Genomic DNA, 16,135 nt, shown 5'->3' with positions numbered 1-16,135 from the left:
GTAGTTAAAAATTGTAATTCGTAGCCTTTAAAAGATAAACTTTAAAAATTTAGTTTTAGGGTATGTAAGCAAGAAATATCAAAAATGTTGTTGTTTTAAAATTTTTAATGAGTTTTTCTTCATATATTAAAGTGTGGTGTGTGTTAGGACTTATTATTATATTTTTACATGTTTGAATTCAATGAATTGGGACATAATCAGCTTTATTTTATTCTGTTGGTTTATATATTTTCAAATATACATGGTAAGGTTTCTGGTAATCCTGAAAAATAACATTGATTTTATGCATGCTGTAGGCAGGTCCTAGATGTTTAAGCCCCAAGTGAATCTTGGTAGACTAGCAGAACATCATATCAGAGTCTCATGTATCCAAAGCAAAGGAATAAATCATGATATTACAAGGGTGTATCAGTTGACTTATTGCTGTTTTGTGACCACAGGTAGGGAGGATTGCTGTTTAAAGCCATGTCATCGGTTCTCAAATCAGTCAGGCATGAAGCCTTGTCATATGCCTCTGCAATTGTACCCCAGCAGACTTTCTCTAACTAGTCAGCTGGGGCTTTGTATTTTGTCTCCAACACCCGGTTGGCCAGCATCTGACAGGAGCTTTCTCGTCATCCTGTCAGTAGTGTGTTAACTAGAGTGCATCTTTGTGGCCTGCAGAAGCCGGAGGAAGGGATGCTTCTTTTTAAAGCAGATGTCTAAATGTTAGCCACTATTTTGACCAATATTTAGTTAGTAAATATCACCTTCTAAAGTCTGTAAGCACATTAGCTACACAGATTTGATTGTGTAGTGCATGTTATTTCTGGANCTTTCTCTAACTAGTCAGCTGGGGCTTTGTATTTTGTCTCCAACACACGGTTGGCCAGCATCTGACAGGAGCTTTCTCGTCATCCTGTCAGTAGTGTGTTAACTAGAGTGCATCTTTGTGGCCTGCAGAAGCCGGAGGAAGGGATGCTTCTTTTTAAAGCAGATGTCTAAATGTTAGCCACTATTTTGACCAATATTTAGTTAGTAAATATCACCTTCTAAAGTCTGTAAGCACATTAGCTACACAGATTTGATTGTGTAGTGCATGTTATTTCTGGACTATTTAGAGCAAGCAATATGCTGTGAGTTCTGGAATTGTGTTAATAAACTGTAATTTCTTCCTTTGTTATAATCGCCCTGAGGCATTTAAGCATATGCTTTTCTATCCCTCTCTCATTAATTCCATCAAGGGCATATGCAAAAAGAAATCTTGTGATCCCCAGAAAATCAGCTATTAAAATGTAGACTTTATAGGTTTAGTTAGACTGAAGGGGGGAGTCCAGAGGATTTTAACCTCTCCATCTGGATTATACATATTCTTGATTTGTCTCTTACTGGTGCCACCTGTACCATCATTTAATCTGAAACCTGAAGCACAGAGATCTTTCTGGAGATTAGGAATTGAACAGTTGGTGAGAGAACAAAGATTACACAGGACTACTTCCTAGTTGAGGTTATTGAAGTGTATTTTTGCCCCTTGTGTTTTTAAAGTTGCAGCAGAGTGGTACAGTTAAAAATTGTTATCAGGACCTCTCAGGAAAAGATCTTCTAGGAAAAAGTTTTAGATTTTTAATTCTTCCCAAAGCCCACAGCAATGAATTATGCCAGCTGAAATTGTAGATAATAATTCTACTTACCACTGTATTACTTGGCATGTATACTGCTGTTCTGAACGTTGTATTTTCAGTGAATGTGACTGAAGTGTGGAAATGAGACTATGGAGATCGTCGTGAAACACTTGGTTGGAAGGGGTGTGTGGAGATTATTTGGAGGAAACTTCTAAGACAGAACAGGAAAATTAGAGGTGTCTGTATCTTCCAACTCTTGTTCTAGGAGCTCTGTTTTTCCTGGAAATAAACACATATTTCTGCCTTTTGGTTTAGTCCATTTGTCTTTTAAAAGTAAACAATTGGCTTTTAATTCACAAAGCAGAATTTTTAATGTAACCATTTTGGAATTATATGAGGGGTTATTCTTCTAGGTTCTATAAGCTTTGTTCCTACAAAACTCTGATCGCAACAAAAATGAACATGATTATTTCCGGTTACTGCAGTATTTTCTATGTAGAATGACTCATTTTTTTGCCATTAGTTATCAACGTTAAATATAAGAAAAATTATATGTATTTTTTTCTGCTTCTTTAGTAAAGCTACTGTTGGGGGCACAGTGTCTATTTGAAAATGTTCCTTCTATATTTATGTATTCTTACATACTACAATTTTTTTTCCTTTTGCAGTTGGCAAGTTTTTCTCTTCTGGTAAGCTTCCTAGATTGTATGTTGCAATTTAACTGATTGTGGATATGTCACTCAACATCCAAAATCAAACTCACCATCTTTCCTCCATGTTATCCTTCTCATACTATATAGGGCTAGTTTGGTGAATGGCCCTTTCCTCTCATCAGTCTTTCCCACTTATAAATTCTACCTCCCTAATCATTTCTTTTCTGGTTCCTGCACACACACACACACACACACACACACACACACACACACACACACACACACACACACACACACACACACACACACACACACACACACACACACACACACACACACACACACACACACACACACACACACACACACACACACACACACACACACACACACACACACACACACACACACACACACACACACACACACGGTCATGCAACCCTTAACAACAGGGATATGTTCTGAGAAATGCGTTGTTAGGTGATTTCATCGTTGTGCAAACGTGATAGAATGTTTTTGCACAAACCTAGGTGCTATAGCCTTCAATACACCTGAGCTATGTAATACAGCCATTGTAATCTTGCAGGACCACCATTGTATATGTGGTCCATCGTTGACTGAAATGTCTTTATGTGGCACATGACTGTGTTTATATATAGATGTATATATTCAGATATATATGATATACATGCTAAATATACACATTTGTATGGTAAATATGTATAAGGGAAGGTTATTATATATACTTTTAATGTTAAAATATGTATATGTGTAATTATTCATTCTCATTTAATTACATGATTTACCAATGGTTAGGTTTATTAACTCACTTATGAAGGTGTAGAAGTTCCTTTGTGATTGCTCTGCCATTCTAATCGTATCTTTTTCAGTTGCTAGTGGTTTGTGCTCAGTTTTGTTTTGTTCCTGGTGAGGGATATTTTAAATTATGGTTTTCAAATATGACTGATTGTTAGTGAGTACCTTCAGTCAATTGGATTTTATTTATTGGTTATTTGAAATATTGTCTGTAAATATGGTAGTAGCGTGATTATATTGTTAATATCTTCTAAAATTAGAGATTTATGTCTCAGTCCTAACTACTAAATCAGTAGACCAGCTGCCTTCATATAAGCCAATTAATTTCTTTTACCTTGAAGTTTCTGATCTAAAAAATGAAGAAATTGAACATGCATGATCTCTAGGGTTCTTTCTAGTTATTAAATGTAGTTATGGGCCGGCCCGGTGGCGCACTGCTACAGTGTGCCGCTTGGGAAGCGCGGTGGCGCTCCCGCCGAGGGTTCGGATCCCACATACAGACCGGGCCAAGTTATGTAATTTTTGTATAATCCATATGAATATCCTCACTCATAGTCTATAGTCCTGACTTATAGTCTCTAGAATGTAGAATCTAGATGTTTGTGAGGTGAGAAGATAGATAGATAGATTTGAGGAATGTTGTAATGTTAGACTCCTTAATTTTGAAAGTAGATAGGCCTTCTCCAGGAAAAGCAAAACTGCTTTTGAGTTGACTTTGAGAGTGAGAACTAGAAAGCAGTAAATTTAGTAATAGTTAAAGGACATGTAGGGGAGGAAGTGCATTTGAAGGCATTGGCATTTATGTGTAATGTGACAGCTACAGAAATCCAAAGTGTCAGAAAGAGGTCAGTATGACAGTGATGGTGGAATGTGGAAGGTAGCTAGAATGTAAGTTCCTTGAGGACAGAGATTTTTGTCTGTTTTGTTCATTACTATATCCCCAGCCCCAATAATAATGCCTAGTACTTGTTTGGTGCCTCACTTACTAGTTGTGTGATCTTGGGCAGTTGGTTCAACCTGGCCTCATTCTATGAAATGAATGAAGGAATAAATACATGAAGGAAGCAAGCAAGCAAGAGAAACTTAGATTCATGTGGCTAGGAAGAGAGTGATGAAGTATCAGAATTTACCGTCTACTAAGGTCTGAATGTGTGCCCCGCCCTCGCTCCCCCTACCCCTATTCTTGTGCTGAAATTTAATTGCCAGTGTGGTTGTATTAAGAGATGGGGCCTTTGGGAGGTTATTAAGTCATGAAGGCAGAGCCCCTTCATGAATGGGATTAGTGACCTTACAAATGGGTTACAAGGGAGCTGTTTGCCCCCTTCTGCCATGTGAGGATGCAGTAACAGGGTGCCATCTGTGGAGCAGAGAATAAGCCCTAACTGGACACTGAATTCATTGGGTCCTTGATCATGGATTTCTAGTCTCTAGAATTGGGAGAAATAAATTTCTATTATTTGTAAGTTACCATGTCTAAAATATTTTGTTATAGCAGCCAGAACAAACTTAGACACCATCCTAATAGAATAAAGGAAGAGAATGAAATACAAAATAATATTTTAGTATAAAAGGCATTAAAAAAGAAAAAAAAAATTTAGTTTATAAGAAACCACCAAACTGTCTTCCAAAGTGGTAGCACCATTTTGGATTCCTACCAGAAATGAATGAGAGTTGCTGCTGCTCCACATCCTCACCAGCATTTGGTGTTGTCAGTGTTCTGGGTTTTGGTCATTCTAATAGGAGTCTGGTGGTAATCTCATTGTTTTAATTCGCAGTTCCCTAATGAATATGATTTGGACCATCTTTTCATATGCTTATTTGTCATCTGTATATCTTCTTTGGTGAGGTACCTGTTAAGGTCTTAGTCCCTTTTATAATTCTGTTGTTTTCTTATTGTTGAAATTTAACAATTCTTGGAATGGTTTAGATAACAGTTCTTTATCAGATATGTCTTTTGCAAATATTTTCTCCCAGTTTGTGGCTTCTCCTTTTATTCTCTTTACAGCATGTTTTACAGAAGTTGTTAATTTTAATGAAGTCCAGCTTATCAATTGTCTCTTTCATGGCTCGTGCCTTTGCTGTCATATCTAAAAAGTCATTGCCAAACCCTAGGTCTTGTAGATTTTCTCCTATGTCATCTTGTAGGAGTTTTATAGTTTTGCCTTTTGCATTTAGGTCTGTGATCCATTTTGAGTAAATTTTTATGAAGGATATGAAGTTTGTGTTCAGACTTATTTTTTTGGCATGTGGATGTCCAGTTGTTCCAGCACCATTTGTTGAAACACTATCTTTTCTCCGTTGTATTACCTTTGCTTCTTTGTCAAAGATCAGTTGATTATATTTATGTGGGTCTATTTCTGAGCTATCTGTTCTGTTTTATTGATATATTTGTCTGTTTTTTCTCCAATATCACGTTCTCCTGATTACTGTAACTTTATAGTAAGGTTTGAAGTCAGTTAGTGTCAGTTCTCCAACTTTGTTCTTCTTCAAAATTGTATTGGCTGCTCTGAGTCTTTTGACTCTCTGTATAAACTTTAGAATCAGCTTATTGATATCCACAAAATAACTTACTGGGATTTTGATTCAGATTGCATTGAATCTATAGATTCAGTTGGCAAGAACTGACATCTTGACAATATTGTCTTCCCATCCACAAACATGGAATATCTGTGCTTTTTTCTAATTCTTTGATTTTTTCATCAAAGTTTTGTAGTTTTCTTTGTATAGATCTTGTACATTGTTAGGTTTACATCTGAGCATTTCACAGAGGACTTTTATGATTCTGTAGTGGTGGATATATACTAATACAAGTTTGTCTATATGCATACAGTGTACAACAAGAGTGAACTAATGTCAACTGTCGACTTGGGCAATAATGATGTGTCAGTGTAGGTTCATCAGTTGTCACAATGTGCCACTCTGGTGGGGGATGTTGATAATGCTGTACACGTGTGGGGGTAGGAGGTATATGGGAAATCTCTGTACTTTCTGTTCAGTTGCTATGAACTTAAAACTGCCCTAAAAAAAATTCTATTAAAGAAAAAAAATTTACAGCCAAATACTGTCTTTTTTCTTTGTGTAAAATTGGTATTTCTCCAAATATTTCCTTATAACTATCACTTAATTTGAATATTAGGGTTTTGCTGAGTGAGAATATTTTATAATTAGGATAACTGTAGTTTTCAAATACCCTGTTGCTATCATTTTGGGCCTAAACTTTTCAATGTGATTATATTTAAACAGATGTTTTCTTTATGGCATCCACTAAATTTTTTTCATTTCAGGAGGAATTTATCACATTCCCATCTGCAGCAGTTTACTTAGTGTACTTGTAATTGTTTATAGTGCTTTAATTTATGAATTAAGTATTGACTCAGTTAAAAATCATATGGAATCTCTAATGTAAACTTTTTGGATTTTATGCATAAGTATATATATCTTTAGCGGATATAAGACTTAAATCTTAGGGGATATAAGTGTGCCCCTCAGTAACTCATATAGAAGTCTAGCTGTCTCTAATGTAAACTTTTTGGATTTTATGCATAAGTATATATATCTTTAGGGGAAATAAGACTTAAATCTTAGGGGATATAAGTGTGCCCCTCAGTAACTCATATAGAAGTCTAGCTGAAGTGAGTAGGATTTCTGCATGAGAATGAGGCACAGTCTGGCGAGGCGATGCAGTGACTAGAGTAATAGAACTAGCAATGTGTCAGTAGGAGATCTTTACCTATAAGGTATGCTGGTTTTCATTGTGGTGATTATACTAGAAGGATCGTTTTTCTGCTGTCTCCATGGGAACCTGATAAATGTGTTTTTTTCTCTTTAAAGTACATGCCAATTTACTTGCTTCAAACACTGCTTAGTTTCATTAACAGGCTGATTTCCTTTAATAAATATAGTTTAAGAACAAGGGACAAATCAGATTTTTAAGTCACAAAGGAGGAGATCTTTGGTTTATTTTCAGATTAGGTGTATTTGCAGATGCAGGTTAAGATGATGGCTTGTAGAATTTTTATCAGTGATCATATCCTTTTAGCATTTTCTAAGAGAGAGAATTCTTTGGTTTCCTGCTGAAGTTGCAGACTGTGATGCCTGAGGAAAGTTTTGTAAATTGGTGCTCAGTCTATCATAGAGTCCTAAGTTTTTTATACAGAGTTCAGCTGTTCTTGTTCACTTGACTGTTCAGTCCAAAGATGCATTCTCTATTACATAATTAGTATATTTTCAGTCCGTAGATGTTATTCAAAGCCTTATAATGATGGGAATTTTAGATCATTGCATATCACAAGGCAATTTAAAATAGTGGTTACAGTATTCTGGTGCCTCAGTTCATATCCTGGTGTAGTGGATTGAATTTTGTCCCCCCAAAATTCACTGAAGCTTGAATTGTGTTACCCTAGTTTTATGTGTTAGAAACTTGGTCCCTACTGTGACTGTTAAGAGTGTGGGAAATCCTGTTATGGTAATTGAACGGTGGAGTCTTGAAGAAGTGATGGATTGTAGGACCGTGCAGTAGTGAGTGGATTAATAATGGTTGTCAGGGGCGTGGTTCTGAGGGCTTTAAAAGAACAGAGAGTAGGATCAGTCTCTCTCGCTGCTCCACCATTTTTACAATGTGAAACTCTGCCGTCACTGTCACCACCACCAAGGCTCTCACCAGATGTGTTCCCTGGACTTTGGACTTCCCAGCCTCAGAAACTATAAGCAATAAATTTTGTTTTTCTTTATAAATCACCCAGTGTCAGGTATTTTGTTGTAAGCAACAGAAACAGACTAAAACACCTGGCTTTGCTGCTTTCAAGCTGTGTGATCATGGGCGATTGGCTTAACTTTGTGCCAGTGTCCTAACTGTAAATGGGAATAATGATACTAATTTGTACTTCATAAGATTGTTGTGAGGATTACATCTGAGTATTTAACGTACTCATTAACTGTGCCTTTCTTACACATAGTGGCACTATGTAAACATTTGCCATTATTATTATCGTTATCAATAGCAGCATCTATATTAGACCTGGTGACCTGGGGCTGGAAGTTCCAAGTGTCTTTTTTTCTATGACTCAGACACCATTGCTGTCCTTCATTGTCAAGTTTCTTTGTCTGATTTCATAGGTCCCACTTGTCTCTTCACATGGTTCCCATATATGCTTATTTTATAATTGGAGTCTGTACGAAATAAAGATTCCCAGTGTTTATATTTTGCATTAGTCAACCTTTTGGAACTGTAACTGTTCATTATATTGAGTACGCTTTATGAAAATATATGTGCATTTTAAATATTCATAGGCCACTTAAAGATACGGAATTTTTTTCTTAAACCTTTATTTCATAAACTTATTTCCCTCTGAAAATTATAACAGTGTATTATTTCTCCAGTTTCCAGGGTATAATGCCAGAGGTATGTTTTAATTGAAACACGGAAATTCTTTCCCTCACCCTTTTCTCTGCTTTCATGAAGGACAACACTAGTAGTAAGAAGCAACTGACCGAATATTAGAAAAACGTCATGGAGTCCTAGCCCTGTCACTAAACAGACGTATAATGTTGGGTAATTGAAGCCCAAGGAAAGACTATATGATATTTTATTTCCCTTTAAGCTTAAAGGTTCATAAATAACTCTAAAGTATAGTTTCTAATCAGTTTTCTAAAGTAGTGAGATCCTTCTTCTTACTTGGCTTATTAAATCATTCTCATTCTTTTTTTTTTTTTTCCTTTTTTGTCTTTTTTCGTGTCCGGCAACAGATCGCAACCCTCAGCACTGCGCCCACACCTCGCTCAGCCAGTGAGTGGGAACCGGTCTGTATGTGGGATCCGAACCCTCGGCGGGAGGGCCGCCGCGCTCTCAAGCGGCGCACTGTAGCAGTGCGCCACCAGGCCGGCCCTGAATTGTTCTCATTCTTTGTAGTACTTTGCACCATAAACCAGAGTTCTAAAATACGTACTTTATTTTCTCTTAACTTGCATGGTTGTCAAAATGTTCTGAATTGTTCTCATTCTTTGTAGTACTTTGCACCACAAACCAGAGTTCTAAAATACGTACTTTATTTTCTCTTAACTTGCATGGTTGTCAAAATGTTCCAGGTAAATAATTTGTTGTGACAATTAGTACTCTTTTCAGACATATGGAAAAATCTCTACCAGAATAAAATTTAGAGTCAGCCGTTCCTAGAAGACCGTCCATCGTGGCTGAGCTCCCTCCTGCCATCCTGCCGCTTCTTCCAGGCTACTGTCACTGGCCCCCCATCGTGCTGTGGACATGCCAAGCGTGTTCCCACCTCAGGACTTCCGAATGCCTCGTTTTATCCGCTGGAATGTTCTTCTCTTCAAATCCACAGTCGTTTGCTCTCTCACTTCAGTTTGGTCTCAGTTCAGCTGACGCCACGTCAGAGTCCTTCTGTAATCTAAAATAGCTCCCCCATCACTCTCTCTCTCCTGACCCTGCTTTAGGCTTCTTCATAGAACTCATGTCTAACTGACATAATATATATTTTACTTGTTTATTATTTGCCTTCCCAACTAACATGTAAGCTTCATGAAAACAGGGACTTTGTTCTGTCCAGTTTTGTGTCCCTGTTGCCTGGCAGGGATTTATATAGAACATATTAGGGAGTCTTCAAAAAGTTCATGGAAAATGCATATTATGAAAAAACTGTGCATGCATTGCAAAATTTTTTTGCACCCAAATAAACTCATACTAACCTGTTATAACACGTCTGAACAGGATCTAGTTTGAGGCACAAAGAAGGGTAAGACAGCAGTTTGAAAGAGTCCATATGAAAGCAACATGAATTCTGCTAAAATTGAAGCAAGAACAAACATGTGAAGCTTAAGCAGAAGAATGGTGTAATCACTGATGCTTTACACAGAGTTTATGGGGACAGTGGCCCAAAGAAATTTGTAGTTTACAAATGGATAATTTGTTTTCAGAAGGGGTGAGACAATGTTGAAAATGAAGCCCACAGCAACAGACCATCCACATCAAATTGTAAGGTAACAATTTTGTTTGTGTCCTAATCAGAGAGGACCAGCAATTAACAGCAGAATCAATAGCCAATGCCTTGGACATCCCAACTGCTTTAGCTTACACAAATCTGACGGAAAAACTCAAGCTGAGCAACATTTCTGCTTGATGGGCGCCAAAACCGTTGCACCCAGATCAGCTGCAGCAAAGGGCACAGCTTTCAACGAAAATTTTAAGCAAGTAGGATCGACATCCTGAAGCATTTCTTCAAAGAATCGCAATGGGACAGGAAGTATGGTTTTACTAGTACAAACCTAAAGACAAAGCACAGTTGGAGCCTTGGCCACCAAGAGGTGGAAGTGGTCCAGTCAAAGTGAAAACGGGCCAGTCAAGAGCAAGGGTTATGGCAGCGGTTTGGGGTGCTCAAGGCATTTTGCTTGCTGACTTTCTGGAGGGCCAAAGAATGATAACATCTGCTTATGATGAGAGTGATTTGAGAAAGTTAGCCAAAGCTAACCTCATCGACGTGGTTCAGTGGACCCTCAGTGGACCCTCTAGGGATGGATTAAATGGCTGGTGTCATTGCTTATGAAAGTGTCTTGAACTTAATGGAGCTTATGTTGAGAAATAAAGTTTTTATTTTTATTTTTATTTTTTCATTCTATTTTTCCATGATCTTTTTAAAGTCCCCTCATAGCAGGCACTCAAAAATTTTGTTGAATTCAGCAAATAATTTATTAAAATATTTTCAATTGCACAGTTACCTAATGTACATTAAAGCATTTGAGATGATCTTTAGATATATTTTGAAGGCAGATCTGAATTACAGTCAAGTTAAAATATTCTGTTAACCACCTGCATGGAAAAAAATAATCTCCATTACTAAGAATATAAAAAGCTAGAATTGAATTGATCTAAGACTAAAGAATGTTTGATCTATGAGAGACAGTGCTTATAGACCATCTGATATATACACTTCTTATTTTAAAGATTAGGAAACTGAGACCTGGTTATATCAGCAGATGTACCAGAGGTTACACAACTTGTTAGTGGCAGAGCCCTAACTTTGTGGCTGTGATATACTTAATTGTTATAATTTTATACAACTTATGTATATAAATGTGTTTAATTTCCTAGTAAATTTTTAAAATTATATTTTTCTTTACTTTCAACATTGCTGTCTTCTCTATATAGTATATGCTGAAATAGTGTTTTCTCTCTTTCTTTTTTTAATCACATAGTTCTTTGCGTGCTACTGGGTGGATGTGGGGAATCTTCTTTCATATACATCAGCCCTCTTGAGAAATATTCAGTTGGATGTCTCACAGTTAACAGAATCCATATTTGCAAAAGCAAATCTCTTATAGTTCCACCTAAACCTGATACGTTTACTATATTACTTTTAATAATTCATTCTGGTTGCTTAGGCCAGTAACTAGGGTTGGGGAGGGCTTGTCATATGTCTTTACCTCTCCCTGTCACCTATCCCTCATATGCAAAAAGTTGCCAAGTCCTGTAGATCTTCCTTCTTTCTTGGTAGATCTTGATTAGCAGGGATGACCCTCTGCCAGATGCTGGCCATTGTGGAAATTTTGTGACTCTGCTTATGATCACAGGAACCATTCTCTAAGAAGCCAATCCAGTTCATCAGATAATATCGTGCCTTGTTAGCAAATAATTGAACTTCATTAAGAATGGTCAGTAAAGTGGTAGGAAAAGTATATACATGGCATTTAGTAGAGTATTTTGGACTCAGGGTATGCCCAGTGAAATAAGTCACCCTCAATATAATTTCTCATTTTGAGAATGTATTTTTCTTCTTGCTATACTGTTATTTTCTTAGTAATAAAAAAGGAACACTTCCCTGCCACCAGCGCCCCCCTCCCACTTTTTAAAAGATTTTAAATGAGCTGTTTTAAAAGTCATCTGTGTGCAGATGGAGAAATTGATTAATTAGCTGCCTTTCAAAGCTACATAAGCTCTTTTAGCCCATCACATTACCCTGAAGGGATAGAAAGAGTTAATATAGCTTTAAAGACTCCAAATTTACAACCAGGGAGTAGTTGAAAGCTCTTGGAGAATTTGACACAATGAATTAGATCAACCCCATTTTCATTTCCCTCTAGTTCAAGGTTGCACCATAAATAAATCCATGGTCTGTAATTGTTCAGTAGAAGTATTTGAATGCCTCCTAGTGGCATGTTATATGCTCTAATTAAGGAATTTTAAAAATAGTATCTATTTAAGGAATACTGTGATAACTATTAAATCTTGTAAATGTGAGGTACTAAAACCCTTGATTGATAACATTCCAAGTGGAATCAAAATTTATATGCTTGCCATATAAATTTGATAAAAAAAATCTGACTGGAAAAAAATATAATACATATGGCAAATATTAGTATATTTTCAATGAAGATTTTTATGTTTTTGGTTCAGATCAGATTATTTTAATTGATTTTTTATTTAGTGTAACTGTTTTGCACTTAAACATAGAAAAATGTTGCTATAATAAGATTTGGATTCCTTTGTGTATGTCTGCTCTTTTAACTTAATTGTGATTACCATGTGTATTTTTTTTTTTGTATAATGATAAAGTAGAGATAATGGTTTGTAGAATGTCTAGTTCATTTTCAGATAGTTTTTTTTTTAATTCAGATTTCAAGTTGAATAAAATGAATTAGTTTGTATTCTTGAAATACAGACTACAGCAAAACTTTACCATGATGAAGAATGCTGTTTAATTATTTAAACACTGAAAAATGACTACACTTAACAAAATTATAAGTTAAAATAGAAAAAAAGAAAGAATTCTGATGAGAGTCAGGAGGAGGAAGGAAAAAAAATGATATCCTTTTGTTAAGCATTAAAAAATGTTTAATTAACTGCTTGCCAAAACAAAACAATTAAAATAGCAATACCTTTAAAATAGCAACAATGTAATTGCAGCTGTTGTGATATAAAGCTAGGAAACAAAATGTTAATCTGGAATGAATAGTTTAAATATGAAATTATGATATACTTGGCTTCCAGTAGTACAGCTGTCAAGCTCGGGCAGTTTGCTGGTCAATAGTGACATTCTATGTGTCAGTGAACAGGGTCTCTTGATACCGTACCCTGCAGTTCACACATTACTGAAGCTCCAACTGTCGAACGTTCAAGTCCCCTGGTATTATTGCAGCTTCCAGACTCTCCTGACTAGTTCATGTTTCATTCTTTGGCAATTTGCCCTAATGATATCCCTCAGGAGCTTTCAGCCTCTCTTTCTTTCCATATTTAATCGTGTTATATTAATCTGAGTGATGTGCAAACTGTGCTGCACCAATCGTAATTTCCTACAATTTTTTCTAAGATGCTAACCTAATTGTTCAGTTTTACTTATATTTGTGTTCTAAGTGTTGACCACAAACCCTATATTTTGAGCTGGTTATAACTATCAAAATATGATTCCCAAGAAGCTACTTTGCTCTTTATATATTTTTTAGAGGGGCCTCTGAGATACGCCTTTTTGCATGTAGAATTGGTAAAGACAATGTGAGTTATGTCATTACGTAAATTATTTTATGACTATCATTCGTCTTTGATACCTTGAACATACCTTTTTGTTGGGAAGGTCGGCAGCAACTACTTATATTGTTATTCTCTTACGCATTTCAGTTAACTGCCTGTCTCCATGGATCAGCTGCTCTGCTCTACCCAATGCACTGGCAGCACATATACATCCCAGTGCTTCCCCCACACCTGCTGGACTACTGCTGGTAAGCTGGTTTTTGCCAGACTCCTTGAAAAACAAGTTTCATGATTAGAAAAAGTCCATTTATTTGTAGATTAGGTGAACTTGGTGTATGTACAAAAGAAATCACAGAAACTTGAGCTATAGATTAGTAATAAGTACTAAATAATGCTTTTATGAAGGAGAGAGTAGTTTATTTTACAAAGGTAGCCAACATTTATATTTGGCAAACATAAAATTCCTTAGATTTTTTGAGTTTTTTCTGTAGTCATTCGGATAACTAAATGCATAAATAGAAACAAATACAATCTTAGTTTGTCTGACAAGTCAGCCAGAAACCATGTTGTCTCTGTCAGGACACAGTTCAGTTACCTTTACCTGAGGACATACTTTTCTTTACCCCTCTTTCCTCAGTAGCACAACACACACCAAATACCAATAAAGGAGTTGCCTCTAATACAAGAATTCTAGAATTTCTGGTTTAAGTCAAAGTCTCAGACTTCAGCCACTATGAAAAGCAGTGTTGAAAGGTGTTGGGGATAATTCTGAAGAGTTTCCTGGCCATTAGAAACATCTCCCAATGGTCCCACCCAATCTGAATTCAACTTGGCCTCTACAACCCCCTTTTTTTCTCCTCCAGAAGAGTGTACATTCTTATGCAGAGGCTAGACAAAGATCAGACTCCTAAACTGCAGCTGTGGGACCTTTCTCAGGACTGTGGGGGCAAAATGTTATCTTTATTACATGAGCATCTTCTGCAGGCATAACTTAATTCTTAAGAAATTTGAAGGGATTTTTCCTCTAAACCATGCATGTGCACATATACACACACAGAAGGAAATAATTTTGACCTTAATGTGTTCATTTATATCACAGCTAATGTTATTAAAAAAAATACAAAGTTTTTTTAGAATCAATGTATTTATTTAACTTCTTTCAGGAAAGGCATATCATCTAAGGTATTTAAGGATTGAAATGATTTGAGTTCATACATAGAGGTTTTCTATTAAGTTTTTATGACTAACCACCTTCAGAACAAGTGTGTAATGACTGCAGATGTACGTGGCTGGATATTGATTACACTAATATGTTGTATGTTTCCACAGCATGGTAACATAATTAGTACTGATAATGCTGAGAATGTAGGTGCCCAGTGACCTACCACTACTATTCTGCCCTGTGAGAACTAGAAAGGAGAAAGGTTTGGCAGGAGACTGTAGGAATGCAGTTTAATTAGATTGTGAAGTGTCAACACACACAAGTCCAAGAGTCAAGCTAGATCTATAAGTAGGCTCTTTGCCACTCATTGTAGAGTTTTTCTTTGACCAACATACCTGCAATATTTTGAGTATGGTATTTTAAATACTCTCTCCTTAAGGCAGGGACTGCAATTTATTCATTATGACACGTGCAATTGATCTTTGTACATAGTGGTCAGCAATTACAACTTATTTATTTTAAAAATATTTTTTACAAAACTATTTGAAAATATATTGATATATGACTTAAAAATATATGTCAAGTTAGTGGTTTAATAACTAACACTTCAAATTATGAGGTTTAGAATTATATTTTTTCGTATATAATGTTAGTGCCATCTTATTTTTTCTATTAAAATATTTTTACCTCTTAAGAGGTAACACGCCTTTAAGTTCAATTCTCTGTAGTGAACTAACACATTTAAGACTTTCTGAAATGTTATTTAGAAATTGTTCTATGACACAAGCAATTCTGTACTAATTCTTTCCAGAGATTTCTTTCTGATACTTTCTATCCTTGCCATTAAATCCTTCTTTTTCTGCTGCTTCCACTGTAATGAAGGAAGCTTGTTCCATATTTCAATTCCTGGAACTTTCTTTCCAGTTTCTAATGTCTGGAATAGCCTTTAGGATGAGTTCTAACAATCTCCATGCCAGATACCTCCCTGTTCCAGAGTGTAGAACAGTGATACTCAAACAAGGAGTTATCTAGAACTTGAACCTTTAGGTCAGCTTCTATCATAGGAACTGGGCAGTATAATAAACTATTTTTAAAGAAATAGCCATCTAGGGCCGGCCCGGTGGCGCACTGCTGTAGTGTGCCGCTTGGGAAGCGCGGTGGTGCTCCCGCCGAGGGTTCGGATCCCACATACGGACCGGCCGCTCACTGGAGGCTGGCCCGGTGGCGCACTGCTGTAGTGCGCCGCTTGGGAAGCGCGGTGGTGCTCCCGCCGAGGGTTCGGGGGCCGGCCCGGTGGCGCACTGCTGTAGTGTGCCGCTTGGGAAGCGCGGTGGTGCTCCCGCCGAGGGTTCGGATCCCACATACGGACCGGCCGCTCACTGGCTGAGCGAGGGGCGGGAGCAACACCGAGGGTTGTGATCCCGTGGCC

General features: G+C 36.9%; 1 protein-coding gene across 1 annotated transcript in view; it reads left to right on the top strand.

The window, feature by feature from the left end:
- The window catches only part of DENND1B (DENN/MADD domain containing 1B), a gene marked incomplete at its 5' end in the record, with an annotated part of 253,597 nt that overhangs the window by 127,373 nt on the left and 110,089 nt on the right, over nt 1–16,135 (top strand). Inside the window, one exon of the mRNA XM_008579612.1 lies at nt 13,692–13,792. Coding sequence (XP_008577834.1) covers nt 13,692–13,792 — 101 coding nt within the window. The remainder of the gene's footprint in view (nt 1–13,691; nt 13,793–16,135) is intronic.

This window comes from Galeopterus variegatus, unplaced genomic scaffold (assembly GCF_000696425.1).
Source record: "Galeopterus variegatus unplaced genomic scaffold, G_variegatus-3.0.2 Scaffold1923, whole genome shotgun sequence".
NCBI lineage: Eukaryota > Metazoa > Chordata > Mammalia > Dermoptera > Cynocephalidae > Galeopterus > Galeopterus variegatus.
This window is presented reverse-complemented; position numbering and strand designations above follow the sequence as displayed.